Below are 24,015 nucleotides of genomic sequence, written 5' to 3'. Positions count from 1 at the left end.
ATGTTATTCTTGGTATGGACTGGTTGACCGTATATGACGCAGTGGTAAGTTGCAAAAGAAAAACTATTGATTTAAGGGTGCAAATAATGAGATAGTCCGAGTTGAGTCTCTTGATTTAAGGGAGTGCCGCAACAATATCCTCGATGATCGCTCGGAGATATGTGAGGAAGGGGTGTGAAACATATCTTGCGTATGTATTTGATAGCAAAGAGACGGAAAGGAAACTCGGATCGGTACCAGTGGTTTACGAGTATTCAGATGTTTTTCCTGAGGAGTTACCGGGGTTGCCACCTGTTCGAGAGGTAGAATTTGGCATCGAACTTGTACCTGGTACCACGCCAATCTCGATAACCCCGTATCGTATGGCATTAACAAAATTAAAGGAATTGAAAATTCAGTTGCAAGAACTGACGGATAAAGGTTTTGCTCGACTGAGTTTTTCACCATGGGGTGCACCAGTATTATTTGTGAAAAAGAAGGATGGAACCATGAGGTTGTGCATCGACTATCGTCAGTTGAATAAAGTAACAATAAATAATAAATATCCGTTACCGTGTATTGATGATTTATTTGATCAATTGAAGGGAGCCTCAGTGTTTTCAAAGATAGATATGAGGTCGGGTTATTATCAGTTGAGAGTTAGAGACTCAGACATACCCAAAACTGCTTTTAGAACGAGATACGGTCACTACGAATTCTTAGTGATGCCATTTGGGCTTACTAATGCCCCTGCGATATTCATGGATTTAATGAATCGAATTTTCAGACAATACTTGGATTGGTTTGTGGTTGTGTTTATTGATGATATTTTAATTTATTCCCAAGATGAAGCTGAACATGCCGAGCATTTGAGATTAGTATTACAGATTTTACGAGACAAGCAGTTATACGCGAAATTCAGTAAATGCGAATTTTGGTTGAGAGAGGTTAGCTTTTTGGGGCACGTCGTATCCGCATCGAGAATTAGAGTTGATTCGAACAAAATTTCGGCCATACTCGATTGGAAACCTCCGAGGAATATTCTTGAAGTTAGGAGCTTTTGGGACTTGCTTGATACTACCGACGGTTTGTAAAAGGTTTTTCGATGATAGCTGCACCGTTGACGAAACTACTTCAAAAAGATGTTGAGTTTGAATGGTCAGAAAGCTGTCAGGAAAGTTTCGATCGACTAAAAACTTGTTTAACTGAAGCTCCAGTGCTAGTACAGCCGGAGTTCGGTAAAGAGTTTGTCATTTATAGTGATGCATCCTTGCTTGGGCTAGGGTGTGTGTTGAGGCAAGAAGGTCGAGTTGTGGCTTACGCGTCGAGGCAATTAAAGCCGCATGAGAGAAACTATCCGACCCATGATCTTGAATTAGCGGCCATAGTGTTCGCCTTGAAAATATGGCGACATTACTTGTTTGGAGAAAGGTGTCATATTTACTCAGACCACAAAAGTCTTAAATATTTGATGACTCAAAGAGATCTGAATCTGCGACAAAGACGGTGGCTTGAATTGTTGAAAGATTATGAACTTATCATTGATTATCACCCGGGCAAAGCTAACGTGGTTGCCGATGCTTTAAGTCGTAAAGTGTTATTTGCTTTGAGAGTGATGAATGTTCACCTGTCCGTCTCACCCGATAATATGCTAGTAGCTGAATTAAAGGCCAAACCATTATGGATTCATCAAATATTTGAATCCCAGAAAGTCGACGATGAATTGGTTGCTAAACGAGCTGAATGTGCTTCGAATGAGGAATCGGAGTTTCGGATTGACGACAATGATTGCTTGACGTTCAAAAGTCGATTATGTGTTCCAAGAAATTCGAAACATATTTCGATAATTTTGAATGAGGCTCATAATAGCCGAATGTCTATCCACCCGGGTAGCACGAAAATGTACAATGATTTGAAACGTCAGTTTTGGTGGCCTGGTATGAAACGAGACATCTCTGACTTTGTGTCGAAGTGTTTGATATGTGAACAAGTGAAAGCGGAACATCAAGTGCCTTCAGGATTACTTCAGCCAATCATGATACCCGAATGGAAATGGGATCGGGTAACAATGGATTTTGTATCTGGTTTACCATTGACACAGAATAAGAAAGACTCGGTCTGGGTTATCGTTGATAGATTGACAAAGACTGCTCATTTTATCCCTATCCGTACAGATTTTTCGCTCGATAAATTGGCAGAATTATATGTCTCCCAAGTTGTCCGATTGCATGGGGTACCTATTTCTATCGTGTCGGATAGAGACCCAAGATTTACATCGCGATTTTGGAAGAAATTACAAGGAGCATTGGGTACCAAGATGCATTTTAGCACCGCATTTCATCCCCAAACTGATGGCCAATCCGAACGGGTAATTCAGATACTCGAGGATATGTTGAGATGTTGTATCCTTGAGTTTAGTAGCTAATGGGAATGGTATTTACCTTTGATTGAATTCGCTTACAACAATAGTTTTCAATCAAGCATTAAGATGGCACCTTACGAGGCTTTGTACGGTCGTAAACGTCGTACACCGTTGTTTTGGACTGAGCTCGGTGAGAGTAAAATTTTCGGAGTTGATTTGATTAAGGATGCTGAGCAGAAAGTAATAATGATTCGTGAAAGTCTGAGGGCAGCTTCAGATCTCCAGAAGTCGTACGCGGATTTGAAACGAAAAGAGATTGAGTATCAGGTGGGAGATAAAGTGTTTCTAAAAGTTTCGCCTTGGAAGAAGATACTCAGATTTGGCCGTAAGGGCAAATTGAGTCCGAGGTTCATTGGGCCGTATGAAATATCCGAACGAATTGGTCCAGTTGCATATAGATTGATTTTACCCCCCGAACTTGAAAAGATTCATAACGTTTTTCATGTCTCGATGCTTCGACGATATAGGTCCGACCCATCACACATAATTACTCCATCTGAGATTGAGATTCAATCTGATTTGAGTTATGAGGAAGAACCGGTTCGCATTTTAACACGTGAAGTAAAAGAATTGCGAAATAAGAAAATCCCATTAGTGAAGGTACTGTGGCATAAACATGGGGTCGAAGAAGCTACTAGGGAGCTCGAGGATTCGATGAAGGAACGTTATCCAAATTTATTTGCTGGTAAGATTTTCGGGGACGAAAAGTTTTGAGTGAGGGAGAGTTGTGACAGTCCTAATTCGACCCTAGTTGGAATGTGGTTTCGGGGCCACAAGACCGAGTCCCAAAATTTATTTAAAATTTGGTTGCATATCCTCTATGTATATTAGTGCATGTGTGAAAATTTGATGTTTTAATTTAGACTTATGAATGTGAATTTCATGTGATTGACTTAGTTGAGAACTTAAGAAAATATGATAGGGGAATATGTAAGGATCAAATAATAACAAAGTGAGGAAACTTGGGTTTGCATGTCAAGTTACCCAAACCTCAAGTAGTGGCCGGCCAAGCAAGGATGGTTCTTCTATTAAGTTGAATTTTAATGATGCTTTTATTAGTAAATGATTAAAATAGATCAAAAAAAGGGAATAAAATAAGAAAGCAAGAGAAAGTCTTCATCTTCTTTCTTTTCTTGAAGTCTTAGTGAGCTAGGGAAGGAGGAGAAATGTTCTAAGACATTCGGCCATCATAAGGAGGATTAAGGTAGGATTCATGTTAGTTTTGTTAAATTTTGTGAAAATCTAGCTAGTAGCCAATGTCTTATCATGTCTCATATGTTAATTTTCTACCTAAATAAGTAATTAAATGGCATACGGTTAGGGAGAGGTAAATGCTAAGAGTATGGTGCTTTTGATGTTGTGAAGGAAATAGTAGGAAGGTGAAAGAAGATTTAGGTAGAAATGTAGTTATATGTGGATTTATATGATGTTACAAATAGATGTGAAGCTATGCTAAATTAGAAGAAAAAAATTAGGCCAAGTGTTCATGGGAGGAAACTATGAGTTTGAAAGAATAAAAATGATACTATAATTGATAGTATAGGTATTCGACCATTTAATCAAGTGTATAGGTGATGTTAGATCTAATTTTAGCACATTCGGCTATATAAGTATGCCCATTTGTGATATTACCTTTGATTGTATAAAATCGACTAAAATGGGTAGTTAGTAAGGGTGGTTACCTAATATACAAATATGTATATGTGTATGTGTAATTGGATTATTGATAGTGATGATATTATATGGTTATTAGCCGAATGGCCCAAAAGCATAAGGTAGAAAGGTAAAAATTTACCATGTGTTTCTTATGATATGAAATCATTAATATTTGGATATAAATATTTAGCAAGACGGTTAAACTAGTTTAACTTATTTGATTAAGCTCAAGAAGTTAAAGGAGGGGAATCAAGCAAGGGCAAAGCAAAGAACATCGAGTAGCCGAGTTGGAACCATTTTACCCAACACAAGGTAAGTCCTTAAGCATTTTTGTAAGGTTGATTAGTTGGTATGTAAAAAGAAAATACTAGTGAATCATAAAAGAATTCCTTTTGATGAGTATTCTTTTGGAGTGAATTTTCTAATTATTAATGTGACCATATGTGCTATTTGAATTAAGTAAATTGCCTTATCAAAATGAGTTAACATATGGCACTATGTGTGCTGAATTAAGTACACTACAGGAAAATAGAGCTTTAGCGGCGTTTTTAGCGGCGTTTTATCAAAAAACGCCGCAAAAATTGTAAAACTCATAGCAATAGCGGCGTTTTACCAAAAACGCCACTAAAAATAGAGCAATAGCGGCGTTTTAGTAAAAAACGCCGCTAAAAACAGAGCATTAGCGGCGCTTTTGGCAAAACGCAGCTAAAAACCAGAGCATTAGCGGCGCTTTTGGCAAAATGCCGCTAAAAACCAGAGCATTAGCGGCGCTTTTGGCAAAACGCCGCTAAAGTCATATAACCCCTAAACCCCAAAAAAATCATAAACACTAATCTATAACCCTTAAAACAATAATTATTAAAATTTATGGTTATACAATATATTAAATATTTTCTTATATAATCATAAAAGAGATAGTATTAAATTTAAAATATCGAATTAATTATCATTATAGTTTATGGTTTATGGTTTAAGATATATGGTTTAGGGTTTAAGGTTTATGAGTTATCTATGGTTTAAGATATATGGTTTAGGGTTTAAGGTTTAGGAGTTAACTAGTGTTTGAAGGTTTATGATGAATTATGGGTTTAGGGATTATGATTTAGGGTTTAGGGGTTAGGGTTGGAGTTTAAGGTGTAAGGGTTTGGGGTTAAGGGTTAAGGGTTTAGAGTTTAGTGTTTATGGGATAGGGGTTAAAAGGTTTAGGGTTTAGATTGATTAGTATTTTTTAATTTATATATTAAATGATTTCTTATGTAATTGTAAAGGAGATAATCTTAATTTGGATATATTAAACTTATGATTATAGTTTAAATTATTTAAGAGATAATAGACATACTTTATATATATATTAAATGGTTTAAGATTTAATCTAAAAATATTTTGATATATTAAAAATAATTCAATTCAAATTAATTCATCTACACTTAATTTGATTAGTTTTAGTCCCTGTATTTTTCAAATCGATCAAATTTATCTTTTGTACTTTTCAAAATTTAAAATTTTAGTAATGATCACTCAAATGATAGCAATTATATATGTTTGGTTAAATTCTGCTATTAGTCTTGATATTGTGCGTAAAGTTGTAGGTTGAGTTCATGTTATCCAATTAGATCGTTCTTGGTCCCTATACTTTTCGACTTTTGAAATTTTAATTTTGACACAAATGACAACCATTAAATCCAAATATCGGCTTTTTGTGAATAATATGTTTGTTACATTAGATTTTAGAAATAGCAAAACTTAATGAGTTTAATAGCTACCATTTAATTAATACTACAATTTCAAAATTTCAAAATTACAATGACTAAAAATAACAAAATTAAAGTAAAATGACTAAATTCACAATTTACATATAATTTAATGACTAATAGAAAAATAATAATAATTAAAATATTTAACTTGTTTATATTTAAAAATTAATAAATATCAAATGAAAATAACATTTATATATTTATAAAAAATTAAAATAATATCATTAGGTTTAAGTAAATTTACGTTAAGTATTTATAAATTTAATTGGAAATTTAACTTAAACGGGGTCGTTTTCCATTTACATTTTTCGCCAAAACCCTAGCATTTGCCTCAACACATTTTTATCGCCTCACACTCTCTATTTTCACTTAGTTTCTGATTCTTCACTTTCATTACTTCAAACTCTCGCAGTGATGAGACCTCCAAGAGGTAAGTAACCAACGTCTCTTACGTTTCCTATCATTTTTAGTTACAGACTCTCGTTATGGCATTCCTAATGGTTTAATCATGTTTCAGGCCGTGGTGGTGGTGGATTTAGGGGCAGAGGTGATGGTGGAAGAGGGAGAGGAAGAGGAGGTGGTGGAAGAGGTGGTGATAGGGGTGGTAGTGCCATGAAATCCCGCGGCGGTGGCTGTTGTCTGAGCAAAGAACGCAGGAGATACTTTGTATCATTCAACCTTCTTTGGTTTCTGAACAAAATCGACAAAATATTATTGCTTACTTTCAGAGGCTAATCAAAGGTTACTATGGGATTGAGGTAAACTTAATTTTCCTTCAAATTTTTAGCCCTAGGTTGTAAAATGGTCTCATTTCTGTGTGTTGGTGTTCCTTGTATAACTGGACAAATTCTAGAAATTGTTTGCTTTGTCAAATACCTTTTTAGGAGTGAAGACTTTTATGTGAACGTTACACCTAAGGAAATTCAATTCCAAAGTTTTCCACATTGAAGCATAATAAACTAGCCTCTGAAATTGGTGCCTTCATAAAAGATTGCTCTGTCAAATGCCCTTGTAGGAACATCTTTACAGGTATCCGTTTTAATTTTTCTGTCCCAAAATACACAGATATCGCCGTCAACTTCACAGGTAACTCTTTCACACATTTCATCGAATAGGTCATGCTCTATTCCGATCTTTGTCTTCAATTCATCTTTCTTTCTCAATCTGTGCTTCTTATTCTCCACTTGGATTATCCTTTATTCGCACACAGATGGCATGTTTAAAGGCATTTATAACTGCAAGCAACATCACGTTTCTGATATTGCTACTGTTCTGAGTCGAGCTTGGAATGCTGGCATCGATCGAATTATCGTCAGTTACCCCATCTTTCATATTCTCTTTGCATTTTACTATGTTTGGTTATTGAATTATTGTAATAGTTCAGTTCCATTGGAAGCTTGGAGTTTTAGTGAGCTCGTGGACTCTTAATAAATTTGAGTTCATTTCTTTATGAAATTATTGAGATGGTATTTTAATTTTCTGAACCCCGAATGAAAGTATTTTCTCTGAAGCGGCTAGAAATAATTTCGACTTGTACAAAAGAATAATGAGTTTCAATTTTTTATGTTGATGGAAATGTATAATTCATGGTAATAGCGGGTGGTTCCCTTGAGGAGTCAAAGGAAGCTCTTGCTATTGCAGAAACTCATGGTCTATTTATAGTGCTTTATTTGTTGCCACGTCTGCCTTTTATTTTGCTTTAGAATGTGTTTTGCTCATTGTCGAAGGTTTGATATTCATTACAGGGAGGCTTTTCTGCACAGTTGGAGTGCACCCAACTAGATGCAAGGTTAGTCTTATTTCTAGAAACGTTGTCTTTGGTCCTTTTGTTTTTGGATTACATGTTTAACTGTGTGGTTTGTCAGCAAAAGTTGTCAACATGGCTTCATATATTTTATTTAGGAGTTTGAAGAGAGTGGGGATCCTAAAAAACATTTTCAAGCTCTTTTGGCATTGGTTAAGGAGGGAATTCAAAAAGGGAAGGTGTGTTTTCCTTATTGGTCATTGAACTTTAAATTTAGCGACATTTTAGATTTTGCATTCTCATTCTGGCCTGTTGATGTGAGATGTGAACACTTGTGGAAATTTATACATTCAGATGTTTGAATTTCAGCTGTTAGCTGCTTTCTGTGCAGAATTGTTGTTTAGACAATTGAAAGATCTTAGAACATACTAGTACTCTGTTTTCTCTTCTTTCTTTTCATATGTACTTTCTTCATACCTTCTCGTTCATTTAATTGTTTCCCTAGCATGTATGTAGGATTTCTGTTGGAGGAAAAATAATAACGTAATTTATGTTATTAATTGCTAGGATAAAGTAGTTTTCTTTTAATCAGTTTATATAGGTCCAAAAAGAGCTAGTAACCTATTGCATATCTACATTTTATCAGGACTGTAATCTTAGTCTTACTATAGTTAGATACTATGAATTTTGCCTTAACTTAGGTGGTTGCAATTGGTGAATGTGGATTGGATTATGACAGGCTTCACTTTTGCCCACCAGAAGTTCAAAAGAAGTAAGTGGCTGCCATGAGAAAGGATTATGCTCCTTCTCTTATTTTATATTTGTTTGTTTTCTTCTGTATAATTAAACATTTCTAACTTTTCTTTGCCAAAACTAGGTATTTTGAGAAGCAGTTTGAATTAGCATATGCCACAAAGCTGCCCATGTTTCTGCATATGCGTGCAGCTGCAGAAGATTTCTGTGAAATTATGGAACGAAATATTAACAAGTTAGATTTCTGAATCTTTCCTACACTAGTGAAAATCTCTTCATTTTTGTGCCTGCTAGCACTGTAAACCATCTTTTTTCTTGAATATGAAAAGAATATTAGTTAATTGGTTTATAGTTAACGTGTAAATGCTGAAGTCTGCTGTTTTTTTTTTTGTTTTTTTTTCACTTTGAAAGGTTCATTGGTGGGGTTACTCATTCATTTACCGGTAGTGCTGAAGACCGTGATAAGCTTCTCCCATTTCATAACATGTATATAGGTGAGAATGCAACTTATACACGCCATCTTCACCAAACAGGTCTTGTTGCTATGCATGCAGTGATATGGCATCTGCTGGCTACCTTGTATCTTCCAACTATTATCTTTTTATTCAGGCGATAGCTTTGAGCACACTTACATTTCTTCACTCAGTCAAACAAGTTGATTGAAATGATATTTCCTTCTTGTTTGAAGTCATTCATTGCTATAGATATATTGGGCTCCTGTAAACCTAGCGAGTCTTTTAGCTTTGGTTATTTTACAGGTGTAAATGGATGCTCTCTGAAGATGGCTGAAAATCTTGATGTTGTGAGGGGCATACCTGTTGAAAGAATGATGATTGAGACTGATTCTCCATATTGTGAAATCAAGAGTACTCATGCTGGGATTAATTTTGTGAAATCCTTATGGCCTTCTAAGAAGAAAGAGAAGTATGACAAAGAGTGTCTTGTTAAAGGGCATAATGAACCTTGTTTAGTGCTGTGAGTGAAACTGCTTTTTCCAGTGTAGCAGAATAACTAATAATTTTTTTCTTAACTTAAAAATTTTTACTGAAAATATATTATTCAGGAAACTTTTTTGAAAATATATATATGTGTACTTTTGCATGAGTTATATATATATGTATATACATTTTTCAAATATTTAACACAATGTTTTTGCAGTGTTAAAGCAACAATTGAAAGGTACAAAAAGGCTTCTGATTCCTCCAATACTGGGTCAGTTGCTGAAGTTAATGCTCAGGTATTAACTCACTTAATCTTCATTGTTTTCTTTTAGCGAGTCCCTTTAATTTCAATTTGCATTCAAATAAGTCCTTAATTTTAACATTTCTGTAGAGAAGCTGTGAACCTTTAATATAAATAGTTCTTTGCTTGACTAGCTTTTTACTACCTGGTTTTGTTAACTCCTTGGTTTACTTAATAAAATTTCTTTGGTAATGCCATGCGGATGTAAATCTCAGTTCTATCAGCAAGAAGCTGAGAAACTCCGAAATCAAATCCGGAATTTGCAGAATACAAACAGGTTACTTCCTCATGGCTTTAATTCATTTTCATCATATATAATTTTATTTCAAAACCCTTGTTGTTTGACAGAGCTATATGCATATATATATATATGTTTGCAGGCACATGCTGGGGGAGTCCGTAGGGGGATTGCCTATGAAAGAGCTTAAGAGCTTGGAGAGTCGTTTAGAAAAAGGAATTAGCAGAATCCGTTCCAAAAAGGTATCTCATAATAATTTATGTAATTAAAAAGAGTCCATTTAAGATGATTAATAATTATTATTATTGCTACTGACAAATTTTCCTTCTCCTTTAATTTATTCCCCTCTAAACTCTACCAGAATGAGCTGTTGTTTGCTGAAATAGAGTATATGCAGAAAAAGGTAAGTATCTTTTTCCGTTCTTGTTGCTCTTCACATCGCTATTTAATCCAAAACTGATATTTTGTGTTTTCACAATTCCTAGCTGCTGCTAGTTTTCACTCTCACGCCTAATATTTCTTATGCTTCTCAACACTCAATATCTATATAAAACGACTTAGAGGCTTAACCTTGCTGCCATACTTTCAGCAAGCTACCACCTTGCTTAGGTTCTTGCCACATTGTTTCTATCCATGCATTGTCAATTTAAAACCATTTATAACTTTCCACCTAGCAAGCCAACTTATCAACTTATCTCTATGATTAGCCGACCTTGAAGTGGATTTGACTTTTAACACTTCCCCTCAAATCCAGCTTTTTCATTATATGTTTTTCTTTTAAGTTTGTGGAATATGTTTGTCTTCAGTGAATTTGTAAAAATATCTGTTAATTAATCTTTCGTCTTGCAATTGACTAGCTGAACGTTTTTATTCTTCACCTTTTCCCAAATAAAATGTTATTTTATATTAATATGCTTGTTTCGGCTGTAAAACACTAGATTCTTTGTAAGAGATAATGTAGATTTATTGTCAACATAAATTGTAATTGAATCTTTTTGTGTAAGAGATAATTCATTCAAAATATTCTTTAACCAAATTGTTTGACAAGCACCTATATATTCTACTTTAAATGTTGAGAGTGCTATTGTTTGTTTTTCCTTTGATGACCTTGAAAATGTTGCAAAGCCAATATGGAATAAATATCTAAAAGTGCTTTTGCGATCATCCAAGTCTACCATAATCACTATCTGAGTAAATTACTTTGATATCAAAGTAATTTACAATAAATTGGTTATATTATCATGATTTTAACATTCTTGTTTTAATCATATAGTTTATATTAATTTTAGGTATTATTTTGATTAACTTTAGTTTGTTTTATGATTTTTAAATATTATTTGATAAAATTCTAAAATATTTTTCATAAATATTTCCAAAAAAAAAAAAAGTTTTTCAATTAAACCCTCTTTTGTATCTAGGAAAGCTGCAACAACAACTAATTAATATTTATTTTCTTTTAATGCTGCTTGTTCCTGAATTTTCCAGGAAAAGGAAGAAAAATCATTAAACTGTTATATTTTTTAAAAATATCTCACTTGCTGACTGCAGCAGTAATATAATTATTGCTAACACAATCTCAGAAAAATTTTCCTTATTAAGAGGTAGAGTTAATCCATAAATTAAATTCGAAATTGAAGTTAACTAAAAATTATATGCTATTAAGAGGTAGAGTTAATCCACATAAGTCATATGCTGTTGGGCACTTGGCAACAACTTCTGTTTGTGCTATTATACTGATATTAAATTTTCAGCTGCATCTTTGTCGTTGTTCCCGTGCAGTTAAATGGTATTTATTGCATATTAGTATATGTACGTAAGCAGCAAATATACCTTAAAATCATCTTGAGCTCATTTCGGTTATTTTGGAATTTGATTTCAGGTTAAAATAGTGAAATGCACTGTGAATGAAGTACCGGTGGACATCTCTTTCAATCAAACGGCTGGTCTATCTGCACTTTGCTTTCCGGAGAAGGTATCATCTACTCATATCCAACATTGATATGTTTAGAATCCGTTTCCATTCCAAACATTGTGGATGTGGTAATCATAATTCATATAATTCACTTGATGCAAAAGATGATTCAAAAGTATAATTCTAAATGGTACATTGTTTCATTTTCTGGCATTAAATTCTAAATGGGCATATAATTCACTTGATGCAAAAGATGATTCAAAAGTATAATTCTAAGGAGCTTAAATACTGTAAATTCTGCATGTAATGAGGTATATCATTAATGTTGTTGATGCATGTAAATACTGTAAATTCTGCATGTAAATGGGCATATAATTCACTTGATGCAAAAGATGATTCAAAAGTATAATTCTAAATGGTACTTTTGTCGAAACAAATTCTAATTCTTGCATTTATGATTAATACCATGATTAATAACATGATCAATGGTTCTTCAAATTTTCCAAATGTGTCTTCAAAGTGCTCGAAAATGTCATATTAATGTTGTCCATATATGATTTGAATGCTGGAAATTTACAGCATTTAATTCCCTGCTTGAAGTTGATTAAACCATGCTGTAAATGCAAACATTTATATGCTGTTCACATGCTAAATTAACCATTAGTGAGCTTAAAATTGATCTATTTGAATGTGTTAAATTCATTGTTCAATGCGATGTTATTTCGCTAATGTATTGAGTATATTAAGTTGCTAATTTGATGTTATATGTATGCTAATATTGACTTGTTAATTGCATATTTTATTATTAATTTGATGTTATATGTGTCATTCATTAACTTTTTTTCTTTTTCTCGTGTTTGAGTTTTGGTGGATGCATAGTCCGAGATTAGCTGAATTCATGCATAGTGACTTGTTTAAGCTAACTGATTATCTTAAAGTGTGCATTCTATCATTATTTTGTTCTATTTGTATTTTGTTCTATTTCTGGTGTAGTATGATAAGTGCGGTATTTTGTTTGGCGGGATGTATTTATATCATAGATTATTATTCTTTTCATTATTTTGATAATGAATTTTAATTTTTTTATATTTTTTAGGGCTTTTACAATATTTTATAATAATTTTTTTTTTAATTTTTATGACCTTTAGCGGCGTTTGCTGGAAAAGCGCCGCTAAAGGTCCAGACTTTTAGCGGCGTTTTTTTGCAGCGCTTACAAAAACTGCCGCGAATAGTTTTAGTGGCGCTTAAAAGCGTCGCTAAAGGCCTAAAAAACGCCGCTAAAATTCAATTTTGCTGTAGTGGTAGCACTATGTGTGCCGATTTGGATGTTGAAGTATGAGAGAAAATCCAATGCACTGAGTGTGCGGTGTACTATGGCACTATGTGTGCGAGTGTGACGAGCACTATGTGTGCAAATTCGATTGATAATATAAAATGTGCGTGAAAGAACGAAGTGGTAGAACTAGTAACTAAAGTATCGAACTTGAGGCATGTACTGAGTAGGTACAAATTTATCTAGTGCATCATAATTCCATGCTTTGAGGAATCGGGTCTAAATCAATTGGGTTGTTTTGGTGTTTGATTTGATTGTAGGATTTGGCATGAGATTGAACCGAAATTCTAAGAAATGATAGCATAGTTCGGTATAGTTGGAGTACCTGATTTTGCATTATTTGCCTTCTTTTATGATCTCTTATAATTGTACGGTATGTAATGCTTATGACTTACTGAGTTATATACTCATTTGGTGTGTTTATTTGTCACTTATTTAGGTTCCTTTGATCCATTTTTGTGTGCTCGGGACCATCGTCAAGTCATCACACCACTTGCAACTTTTGGTATCTTCTTCTTAGTTGGCCTAAGAGAACATTTCGACATGTATAGGCTATTATGTTTTGTTTGAACTTTGGTATGTATACTTTTAGCCATGCGAAAATGACATAAATGTTAAGTTGGATTTGGTCTTATGATACTTAGTTATAAGTAATAGTTAAAGTCTATTTGATTATTATGCCGTTTGTCATGGCTAATCATTTCCGGTGTTACACTCATGATATGGTTATTGAGTAGTAAGGAAATACTTGGTAATGATTAGCCTTTGGTATGGCTAGTCATGATCATACTTGGTGATATGTATGTTAAATTACTCTAATAGGTAAAATTTACTCTAATAATAGATGCGCATGCAAAGAGTGATGTGAAATTGAAAATCACTAAAAATAATAGAAATTGAATTAAATAATGAATAAGTTATGGAATCGAAGCTTGATGAGTCTATTTTCACATGGAAGAAGTAAAACAAGTATATGAGCTATATTGTATGAGATATTTAAAATCTTGTAAAATAGGCCCAGAACGATTTCTGGATCCCCTGTTTCGATTTGGAAATTCACCATAAATTTTAAAAAGATAATTAGAAGTCATACTTTATATGTACAGATTCCTTGTTGAGTGTAGTTTTATTAGGGACAAAGCGGCATAGTCATTGAATCTCGTAGATAGGAGATATCTGGTTCAGTAATACACAGAGGTCGAGTAGTCGAACCTCGAAGCAGGGGAGACTTTAACTAATAAACTGTACTAATTGGACCAACCAAAATTGTGGAAAAATTTCAGTAGATAGATATATGAGTCTAGTTTCAGAAAAATTTTGAATTGGATTTGAGTTTGAACTCAAGATATGAATTTTAAGTGACTATAACGCAGATTGACAACTTGTCTAGGAGTTTTAAAATAAATTGTTTGAGCTGTATAAGTGATGAATTAAGCCAGATAACACCTTGTGTTCGACCCCGGTGACGGCCACGGTTTCGGGGTGTTACAATGAGTTTTTAGTGATGCTGTTTTGATTAACTAATGCCTCTATTGCATTCATGGATTTAATGAACCAAGTATTCCATTTATACTTGGATCAATTTGTGGTTGTCTTTATAGATGATATTTTGGTATATTTTGGTTCTGAGGAGTATCATGATGAGCATTTAAGAATTGTTTTTCAGATTCTTCGAGATAAGAAGTTGTATGCGAAATTAAGTAAGTGTGAATTTTTGCATAAGGAAGTGGTGTTCTTAGGCCATGTTGTTTTAGTAGAAGGGATACGTGTGGATCCAAAGAAGAGAGAGGAAATTTCAGAATAAAAGTTGCATATGAGTGTTACTGGAGTTATGAGTTTCTTGGGTTTGGCTGGTTATTATCGTAGAATCATTGAAGGGTTTTCTTTTATTGTGCACCCTTAACAAAACTGCTTCAGAAAGATGTGGTGTTTGAATGGATTGAAGATAGGCAGAAGAGTTTTGAATAAGGAAATTTTGACTAAGGCACCTATGTTGATTCAAACCAGAACTTGGAAAAGATTTTGTGGTTTATAGTGATGTTTCGTATTCAGGTCTCAGTTGTATGTTGACGCAAGAGGGAAAAGTTGTGGCTTATGTTTCGAGGCAGTTAAAGATTCATGAACGCAATTATCCTACTCATTATTTCGAGCTAGCTACGATGATTTTTGCACTTAAGATTTAGCATCATTATTTGTATGGAGAGAAGTGTGTTATCCACATGGATCATAAGAGCCTTAAGTACTTCCTCACCCAAAAGGAGTTGAATTTAAGAAAGAGGCATTGGATTAAGATGTATAAGTATTATGATTATGTTGTAAAGTATAATTCTGGCAAGACGAATGTTGTTTTTGAGGAAAAGTGCAAGGATTGTAAAGATTGAAATTGGATCTAGATTTCAAAAATTTAAGAAGGAAATCCAATCAAAAAATGAAAGGGAACTGTCAATTGGCAATTTCATTAATTAATAGAAGAATTCAAAAAGTCTAAATTTGTTTTCTGCTTAATTCTTACAAAGAAGCTTAAATTTTTAAAAACCATTTTCCTTTTCATTAATTGTTGATAGATCGCGTTTAGATAGAGATGCAATTGTGTTTATTTTAGCTAATCAATCGTATTCGGTTAACTTCTTTAGGTATTCAATCTTTGCAATTTATAATACCTTTATTTCAAATTTGGATTCTTTTTCAACTAAATTAGTTTCGAAGGACTTGTGATATCAACTCAGTTAAAGATTTAAATATGGTATAGATTAGTCGTGGAGCCACATTGATAGTTGTGGCATGTGGGGTCAATTGACCCCACAAAAGATAAGAAATAAATATTACTTTTATTTTTTATTTTTATATAAATAATGTTTAAATAAAAAAATTAAAATAACCTCACAATAAAATTGATCCCACAAAATTTGAAAAGGACTCAACACATTTTTAAAAAAGAATTATTTTATAAAATAAACTATTTTATGTAAAAATAAATAAATCTCTCCCTAGTGAAAAACCTAAAAGTCCCTCATTCTTTTAATTTCTTCTAATACTCAAATTTTTCCTCAAATTTCTTTTCAGGCCCTGAAATATAGAGGGTTAATTGAAATGGTTAAACAAAGAAATGAATTAGGCTTAATAGCTAAATGTTAGAGAGTCCTCCTTAGAGACTTAAGTTTAAGCTCCCTTTTTCCCATTTTATTTTCATAAACCCAAGGTAAAGTCACACCCAAAATATATATGGTTAGGAATTAAAACAAAACAAGAAAATGGAGAAAACCCAATGGTTAAAAGTTAGTTTTTCTTCCCAAAGGTTTTAGGTTTGAGTCACTCCTTCCCCAATGCATTTCTTTTATTTTCAGCCAAATTTTGGGATATTTACCCTTGTTGCCCCTAGGGTTTACAAGCCTTAGGCATTTAGTCATTCTTTTCCTATTTTTAGTAAGAATGCCTCTTTTCAAAATTTTAGTAAAATTCATCTTCATATTCTATTTATTTTATTTCTCTTTTCTTTTCCTCTTTTTTTTCTCTCATACTTGCATCATATTTTCACCTTAGAACTGTTGATTATTTTTCTTTTTTGTATCGAATCAATCATCATTTTCTTAACGATTTAGAGTTATCGTCAAATAGCATCTGTTACCTTTGTCAAGAATCGGTAGGTGCATTCCGTTTCAAGGATTAAATCTTTTATTTCCGTAATATTGATGTATGACATTAATATTTTGGTTTGATTAATAGATTTACTTGAAATCCTTCCAAATCTTTGTTAATCTTGTCAAATCTTGATATCAATCATTAATTTGTGTGTAAATTTCATTTGAAGGACTAGGTTTAGGTGAATCGGACCAAAATTGAGCATTAGAATTACAGTAAAAGGTGTGTATCTTTTCCCAAGTGAATCAGTGGTGATTTTATGTAGGTTTAGGGCCACAAGGTCTTCCACATGGGCGTATGGACGACACGACCATCTTCACCTATAGATTTTAAGAACTTCGTGGACCACACGGCCTCAACCTATTACACAGCTTGCCACACATTCGTGTTTCTACTATAGGGTAATTTATCAATTTTCACATGACATTAAGCTATTACAAAGCTTGGCCACACGACTGTGTAGCCCTTTCCATGTGACCCCTTTTTTACAATTTGGTCTAGAATTTTATGAATTGTTCAATTTAGTCCCTATATAGTCCTCAAATTATTTTTAGAGGTTTTATTCACCCAATTGAGCTCCAAATATTATAATATGCTAGAATAAGTAAGTTGATTAATGAATTTCTATTGTTATAATGTTTACTTTCTCTCTATTTTTGATAACTAATACTATTAACACTACGATTGTTGACCTAAAAACATGTGAAGCATGCCTACTGCGAGTATTGAACTGAATACATGTTAAGCATGTCTACTACGACTGTTGAACTGAATACAAGTTAAGCATGTCTAACGCTACTGTTGAACCGATTACATGTTAAGTATGTCTATTGTTTCTGTATTATACTATTACTAGCATGCCATATTGCATTTCTGGGTGGGATAATTGAAACGAGGAAGTACTAACAGTTTAATAATCTACAAACACTGGTGGTTCATCCATGACTTACTGGCAATTTATGTACAAACACTGGTGGTTTATCCATAACTTACTGGCAGTTTAACTACAAACCTTTTTTTAAAAGTATTGGTGGTTTACCCATAATTTTTACTAGCAGTTCATCTGCAATTATTAGTGGTTCATCCACAAAATGGAGTGTGGGTAGGAACTTTCCTATTATACTTGCATTGTAGCGGAGTATGGGTAGGAACTTTCCTATTATACTTGCATTGCATCAACATTCATAAGCATGCTCAATTGACCAGTATAATTCTACTTTGATATAAGAATGTGATTGTTCTAAAAACTATTATTACGTATGCCTAATCTACTATTTTGCATTAATTTTTTTATTATTGGGCACACACTAAGCTTCTTAAGCTTACCCCCATTAATTTTAATTTTTACAGATAACCCACAAGGTTAGGATGCGAACTCGACATCTTGAAGGTCTTGGCTTGGATAATTATATTTAATTAAAATATTTTAGACTCAATATTATAATTTATGTTTTGTGGAACTGTAATGTTTTATTTGAAATGTGGCATGAGACTTAACTTTTGGGTTCATTTGGCATGCATGACATTTTATTTGATTTTAGGATATTGAAACATGGATTTTGAATTAATTATGCATAAAATTTTGGTTTTTATCATTAAGACAATATTGAATATCACATTTCCGCTGTGATATCATGTAGATGAGTTTCTAAAAAGTAGATAAATTGAAAGTACACTTTTGCTAAGTAACTTTACAAATCCATCGTTTTTGGAATAATTGAACCTCTTAGTAAAAGGGATATAGCACATTAAGTTTTTCTTCAGAGATAAGCAAATACTTTAAACGAATGGTTTATAAACTTCGGTAGTTCTACTTGGCTATTTTAATGGTTAATGTAATTTTTTGAATTCAGCTGTACCGTCTAGGTCGGGTTTGGGGGTTACATTTCATGGTATCAAAGCTAGATTTTCTAAAATCAGACTTTGGATTTTTGAATGAGTTTGCATGCATGTCTTAAAAATGGTTATTTTGGAGAAAAACTATGCCACAAACTTTTGAAAATTGACTTTCTTCAAGAAAATAATTAAATTCGAGACTCTGACACTACTCATTTCTGAAACTTTAGATAAAATTATAAACTTTAGACTATAAACACTCAGGAAAATAACTATTGCTTAAACCTATTTGTTTGAAAACTATAGATATACTTTAGATTTTAAATTTTCAAGAATTTAGTATGAACACCCAAGGCAGACGTGGTAGGGCTAAGCCACGTAGGGCTGTACTTGTTGAGCTACCCACTGTTCAAGGTGAAACCATGATTCCTAAGGCAGATTATGTAGAGGATACATATACCATTGGTGGCGAAGGTTATAAGAATGGAGATGATGCGGTGTTGCAAGTGATGCTGAGAGTTCTATAAAAGGTTGTTGGAGCTTAAACTAGATATTGAGAGGCTCCAATCTAATGGGGATAAAATATTCAAGGTTGTTGCTGGAACAACCACTATTGTAGCTGAGTACTGGATAAATTGGGCATAAAGGATTTTGGAGGATCTGGATTGTGCTTCGGAACAAAAATTAATGAATAATATGTCCTTATTAAGGGAGGAGGCTTATTGATGGTGCCAGTCTATTGTGAGGGGCACACAGGCTAAATGTTTGACCTGAGGGTATTTTCAGGAGGCCTTTTAGAAAAATTGTATGGGTACAAGTCTGTAGAGGTCTGCATGCTCAAGTTCATCGAGTTGAAGTAATGGGATAAGACTAGGCTAAATACGAGGTTGAATTTCTGAGGCTCAATCACTATGCTCAAGATATGGTTGCCACTGAGCAAGATAAATGTGTGAAGTTTGAAAATGGACTACATTTCAACCTCAAAATACAAGTTGATCCATACCAGGAAAGGGTGTTTGAGACTCTAATGGAGAAAACCAAGATTGTGGATGAGATCAAGTAGGTGGAACGTGAGAAATTAGAGAAAAGTAAGGTCCTGATTAAGAGAGACTATGGTTCCACTGGTTCTAATTCTCGTCCCCAAAATGAGCCAGAGAAGGCAAGCAAGGGTTGTTGTAGATAACTAAAGGGGTAAGATTCCCAACTGTTTGTACTATGATAAGCACCATTTGGGTGAGTGTTGGAAAAAATTGGGTGCTTGTCTAAGTTGTGAGTTGAATAAGCATAAGATTACATATTGTCATCATCGGGTTGATTAGATATAAGCTCTGACCCAAAATCAGGGATCAGGTCAGTTACCTTCAAAGGGAAATGGTAAGAATAGGGCCGCTAATAATGTCGCGATAAGTATTCAGGGTGCAAACCGAATAGAGGCTAGGCAACCTACCCTTGTTTACATTGTTAGAGTTCGTGACGATTGAGAAGCGTCTGATGTAATCACATATACCTTTACCATCTATACTGTTCTATATTTTGCCTTGATCAATATAGACTCTACCCATTTTTATGTTTCATGTGGCATGGCTAATAAATTGGATATTGGGGGTAAAGAAAACCACTACGATGTTTTCGTAGCTAGCCCTTTAGGATAATTGGTTGTTGTAAATAGGATCTATAGGAGATGTCTATTAGAGATTCAGAGTGTAGTGTTTCTGGAGGATCTTATGGAATTACCTTTTGGTGAGTTTGATTTAATTTTAGGAATAGATTGGTTGGTACAACACTAAGTTAGTTTGAACTGTGCCATTAAAAAGCTGACTTTGAAAACGATCAAGGGCAGTGAGATTGTTATGGTTAGGGAGCGACAAAACTATTTATCTAATGTAATCTATGCTATGGTCCCCAAGAAATTAGTTCGGTAAGGGCGTGAGGCTTATCTAACCTATGTGTTGGATATGAATATGAATAGTTCTATTATAGATTGTATCCGACCAGTTAGGGAACTCTCAAATGTTTTTTTTCCAAGGAACTACCAAGGATACCTTCAGATCATGAGGTAGAATTTGTAATTGAGTTGTTACTTGGAATTGTTTCGGTGTCCATTGCTTCCTACCGTATGGTACCTAAAGAGCTTCAAGAATTAAAAATCCAGCTTCAGGAACTTCTTGATCGTGGGTTTATTAGACCTAGTGTTTCTCCATAGGGAGCTTTAATTTTGTTAAAAATAAAGATGACTCCTTAAGACTGTGCATTGACTATCAGCAGTTGAGCAAATTAATCGTTAAGAATAAGTATCCTTTGCCAAGGATCGAAGATTTGTTCGACCAACTCTGACGTGCAACGGTGTTTTCCATAATAGATTTAAGTTCTGGCTATTATCAATTAGAGGTGAAGGAATCAAATGTACCCAAGACTGTATTTAAGACTCAGTATGGTCATTACGAGTTCCTTGTGAATCCTTTCAGATAAACCAATGCTCCTTCCGCCTTCATGGATTTAATAAATCGAGTGTTCTAGCCTTTCCTTGATCAATTTGTCTTTGTGTTTATTAACGACATCTTAGTTTACTCCAAAAATGAAACTGAACATGATGAACATCTTAGGGTGGCCTAACAAATTCCTCGCAAAAAGAAACTTTATACGAAACTGAGTAAGTACGAGTTTTGTACTGAGAAAGTCATGTTTCTAGGTAATGTAGTATCCGCTGAGGGTATCTGAGTCGATCCAAAAAAGAAAAAGGCTATTCTAGAATGGAAACAACCTTAAAAAATTTCTAAAATTTTAAGTTTCCTTGGTTTAGCTGGGTATTATAGGAGATTTTTCAAATGGTTCTCATTGATTGTTATTCCTCTAACTAAGTTGTTCAGGAAGAATGCTTCGGTTAAATAGATGTATGATCAACAAGTTAGCTATGAAAAGCTAAAGGCTGTATTAACTCAAGCTCTTGTGTTGATTTAGCCAGAGTCGGTAAAAGAATATGTGGAGTATAACGATGCATCTCACACTGGCCTTAGATGTGACTTGATGCTAGGTGGAAAAGTAGTTGCCTATGCATCGAGGCAGTTGAAATAACATTAGTGCAACTATCTAACTTATGATTTTAAATTGGTAGTCGTGGTGTTTGCGTTAAAAATTTGGAGGCACTATCTGATCGGTGAGAAGTGCTACATTTATACTTATCATAAGAGTCTCGAGTATCTTTTTATCCAAAAAGAGTTGAACTTCAAGCAATAGAGATGGATAGAATTATTAAAATACTATGACTATGTGATTGAATACCACCCCGGAAAAGCCAATTAGTGAAAGATGCCCTAAGTAGGAAACAAATGACTTACCTAAAAACGATGTTTGCTAAGTTGAGTCTAGTGGATGATGGAAGCTTATTGGCTGAACTACAAGTAAAACCCACCTTGGTCAGTGAAATTAAGGATAAACAACCATTAGTCATGTCCTTGTTTTCATGGATTAAATAGATGAAGGATGGCATAATTGAGGATTTTGGGTTTAATATCGATGGTATTCTATGCTTCCGAGGAGGTATTGTGTGTCGAACGATAATGAGCTAAAATAGTCCATACTTTGGGAAGTGCATAGTAGCCATTATGCAAAGCATCGCGAAAGAAATAAGATGTATCGAGATCTAATGGAACTATACTGGTGGCTTGGATTGAAATAGGAAGTGACAGAATTTGTGGCTAAGTGCCTAACGTGTCAATAAGTGAAAGCAAAGCACCAGTTCCTTTCGGGCTTGTTACAACCAATTATGATACCTCAGTGAAAGTGAGAGCGAGTAGTAATGGGTTTTGTTACTGGGTTACCCTTAACACCCATTAAGAAAGATTCAATTTGGGTGATAGTAGACTGATTAACTAAGTCAGTTCATTTCTTACATGTCTGTATGGGCTATTCATTGCAAAAGCTAGCTAAGTTATACATTTCGAAGATTGTACAACTACATGGGGTACTTCTATCAGTTTTTTCATATCGAGATCTTCTATTTACATGAGGCACTGGGTACTCGCTTGAATTTTAATATTTCCTTCCATCCACAAACTCATGGATAATCTGAGCGAGTAATTCAGATATTAGAAGATATGTTAAGGGGTTGCATCATCGATTTCTAAGGTACTTGGGAAAAATAGTTGCCTCTAGCTAAATTTTTCTATAATAATAGCTTCCAATCGGGTATACAAATGACACATTATGAAGTTTTTTATGGTCACAAGTGCTAAACACCACTGTGTTGAGCTAAATAAAGTGAAATGAAAGTTTTGGGTCCCGTAGTGTATAGTAGTCTGAGGGGAAAATAAGGTTAATCTAAGATAGACTGAAAGCGGCTTCGGATAGAAAAAAGTCATATGCAGACCTAAAAAGGAAGAACATTGAGAATAATGTCGGAGATCAAGTCTTTCTAAAAATGTCTCTATAGAGGATAGTATTAAGGTTCGGACGAAAGGGCAAGTTAAGTCTTAGGTTTATTGGACCTTACTAATTTCTTAATAGAGTCGATCTAATTGCATATCAATTAGAATTATCTCCTAAACTATATCATATTCATCACGTATTCCAAGTATCGATGTTGATTATGAATGTCGCACATAGGGTTTACAAGCCCTAGCTCTTTAGTCATTCTTTTTCAATTTTGATTATAAATTCCTCTTTTCAAAATTTTAGTAAAATTTCTTTTCCTCTTATATTTCTTTTGTTTCTTTTTTCTTTTTCTATTCCTTTCTCTCATACTTGCATCATATTTTCACCTTTGAACTATTGATTATTTTCTTTTCCATATTGAATCAATCGTCTTTTCTTTGTTTTTTTAGTGGTGTTAGAGTTAGTGCCAAATAGCATCCATTACGTTTGCCAAGAATCTGTAAGTGTGTTCCATTTGAAGGATTAAATCTCGTATTTTCATAATATTGATGTACGACGTTAATATTTAGGTTTGATTAATCGATTTACTTGAAAATCTTACCAAATCTTTTGTTAATATTGTCAAATCTTGATACCAATCGTTAATTTGTGTGTAAATGTCGTTTGAAGGACCATATTTAAGTGAGTAGGACCAAAATCGTGCGTGAGGAACGTCGATCAGAACTACAGTGAAAGGTATGTGTCTTTTCCCAAGTGAATTGGTGGTGATTGAGTGTAGGTTTAGGGCCATACGATCTCTCACACAGGCATGTGGACCACACGGGCGTACTACACAGCCACCACACAACTATGTGCACCTGTAGATTTTAAGGACTTCATGAACCACACAGCCATGTCTATACTATAGGGTAATTTATCTATTTTCACACGGCATTAAGTAGTTACACAGCCTAGCCACACGGTTGTGTGAACCTTATTTTACAATTTTGTGCATAATTTTATGAATTGTTTAGTTTAGTCCCTATATAGTCCCCATATTATTTTTAAAGGTTTTATTCATCCGATTGAGTCCCTAATATTATGAATATGCTAAAATCTATAAGTTGATGATTGAACTGTTACAATTATAATGTATG

At 33.9% G+C, this 24,015-nt stretch overlaps 2 protein-coding genes across 3 annotated transcripts; both read left to right on the top strand.

Annotated features, from left to right (window-relative positions):
• Positions 1 to 6,092: 6,092 nt before the first annotated feature.
• Positions 6,093 to 7,082, top strand: LOC128286974 (uncharacterized). 2 transcript variants are annotated; one of them, XR_008277673.1, is made up of 3 exons: positions 6,093 to 6,241; positions 6,329 to 6,897; positions 7,022 to 7,082. XR_008277673.1 is itself a non-coding variant. In XM_053024780.1 (2 exons), exons 1-2 carry the CDS (start codon positions 6,226 to 6,228, stop codon positions 6,544 to 6,546), a joined length of 234 nt encoding a protein of 77 aa, XP_052880740.1. In that variant the 5' UTR covers positions 6,093 to 6,225; the 3' UTR covers positions 6,547 to 6,873. The 2 variants fall into 2 exon arrangements, 1 of the variants encoding a protein (XP_052880740.1); XM_053024780.1 differs by lacking the exon at positions 7,022 to 7,082 and having other exon boundaries at positions 6,329 to 6,873.
• Positions 7,083 to 7,091: 9 nt separating this feature from the next.
• Positions 7,092 to 11,952, top strand: LOC108464335 (uncharacterized; the record flags this gene model as incomplete). Its single annotated transcript, XM_053024510.1, has 12 exons — positions 7,092 to 7,122; positions 7,557 to 7,600; positions 7,714 to 7,794; positions 8,257 to 8,327; positions 8,433 to 8,543; positions 8,720 to 8,802; positions 9,067 to 9,283; positions 9,467 to 9,545; positions 9,766 to 9,827; positions 9,931 to 10,030; positions 10,150 to 10,191; positions 11,668 to 11,952. Coding segments are annotated over 12 exons (1,041 nt in total), but the record flags the coding sequence as incomplete, so codon positions are not given.
• Positions 11,953 to 24,015: the final 12,063 nt, after the last annotated feature.

This window comes from Gossypium arboreum, chromosome 13 (assembly GCF_025698485.1).
Source record: "Gossypium arboreum isolate Shixiya-1 chromosome 13, ASM2569848v2, whole genome shotgun sequence".
In the NCBI taxonomy this organism is placed as follows: Eukaryota; Viridiplantae; Streptophyta; class Magnoliopsida; order Malvales; family Malvaceae; genus Gossypium; species Gossypium arboreum.
This window is presented reverse-complemented; position numbering and strand designations above follow the sequence as displayed.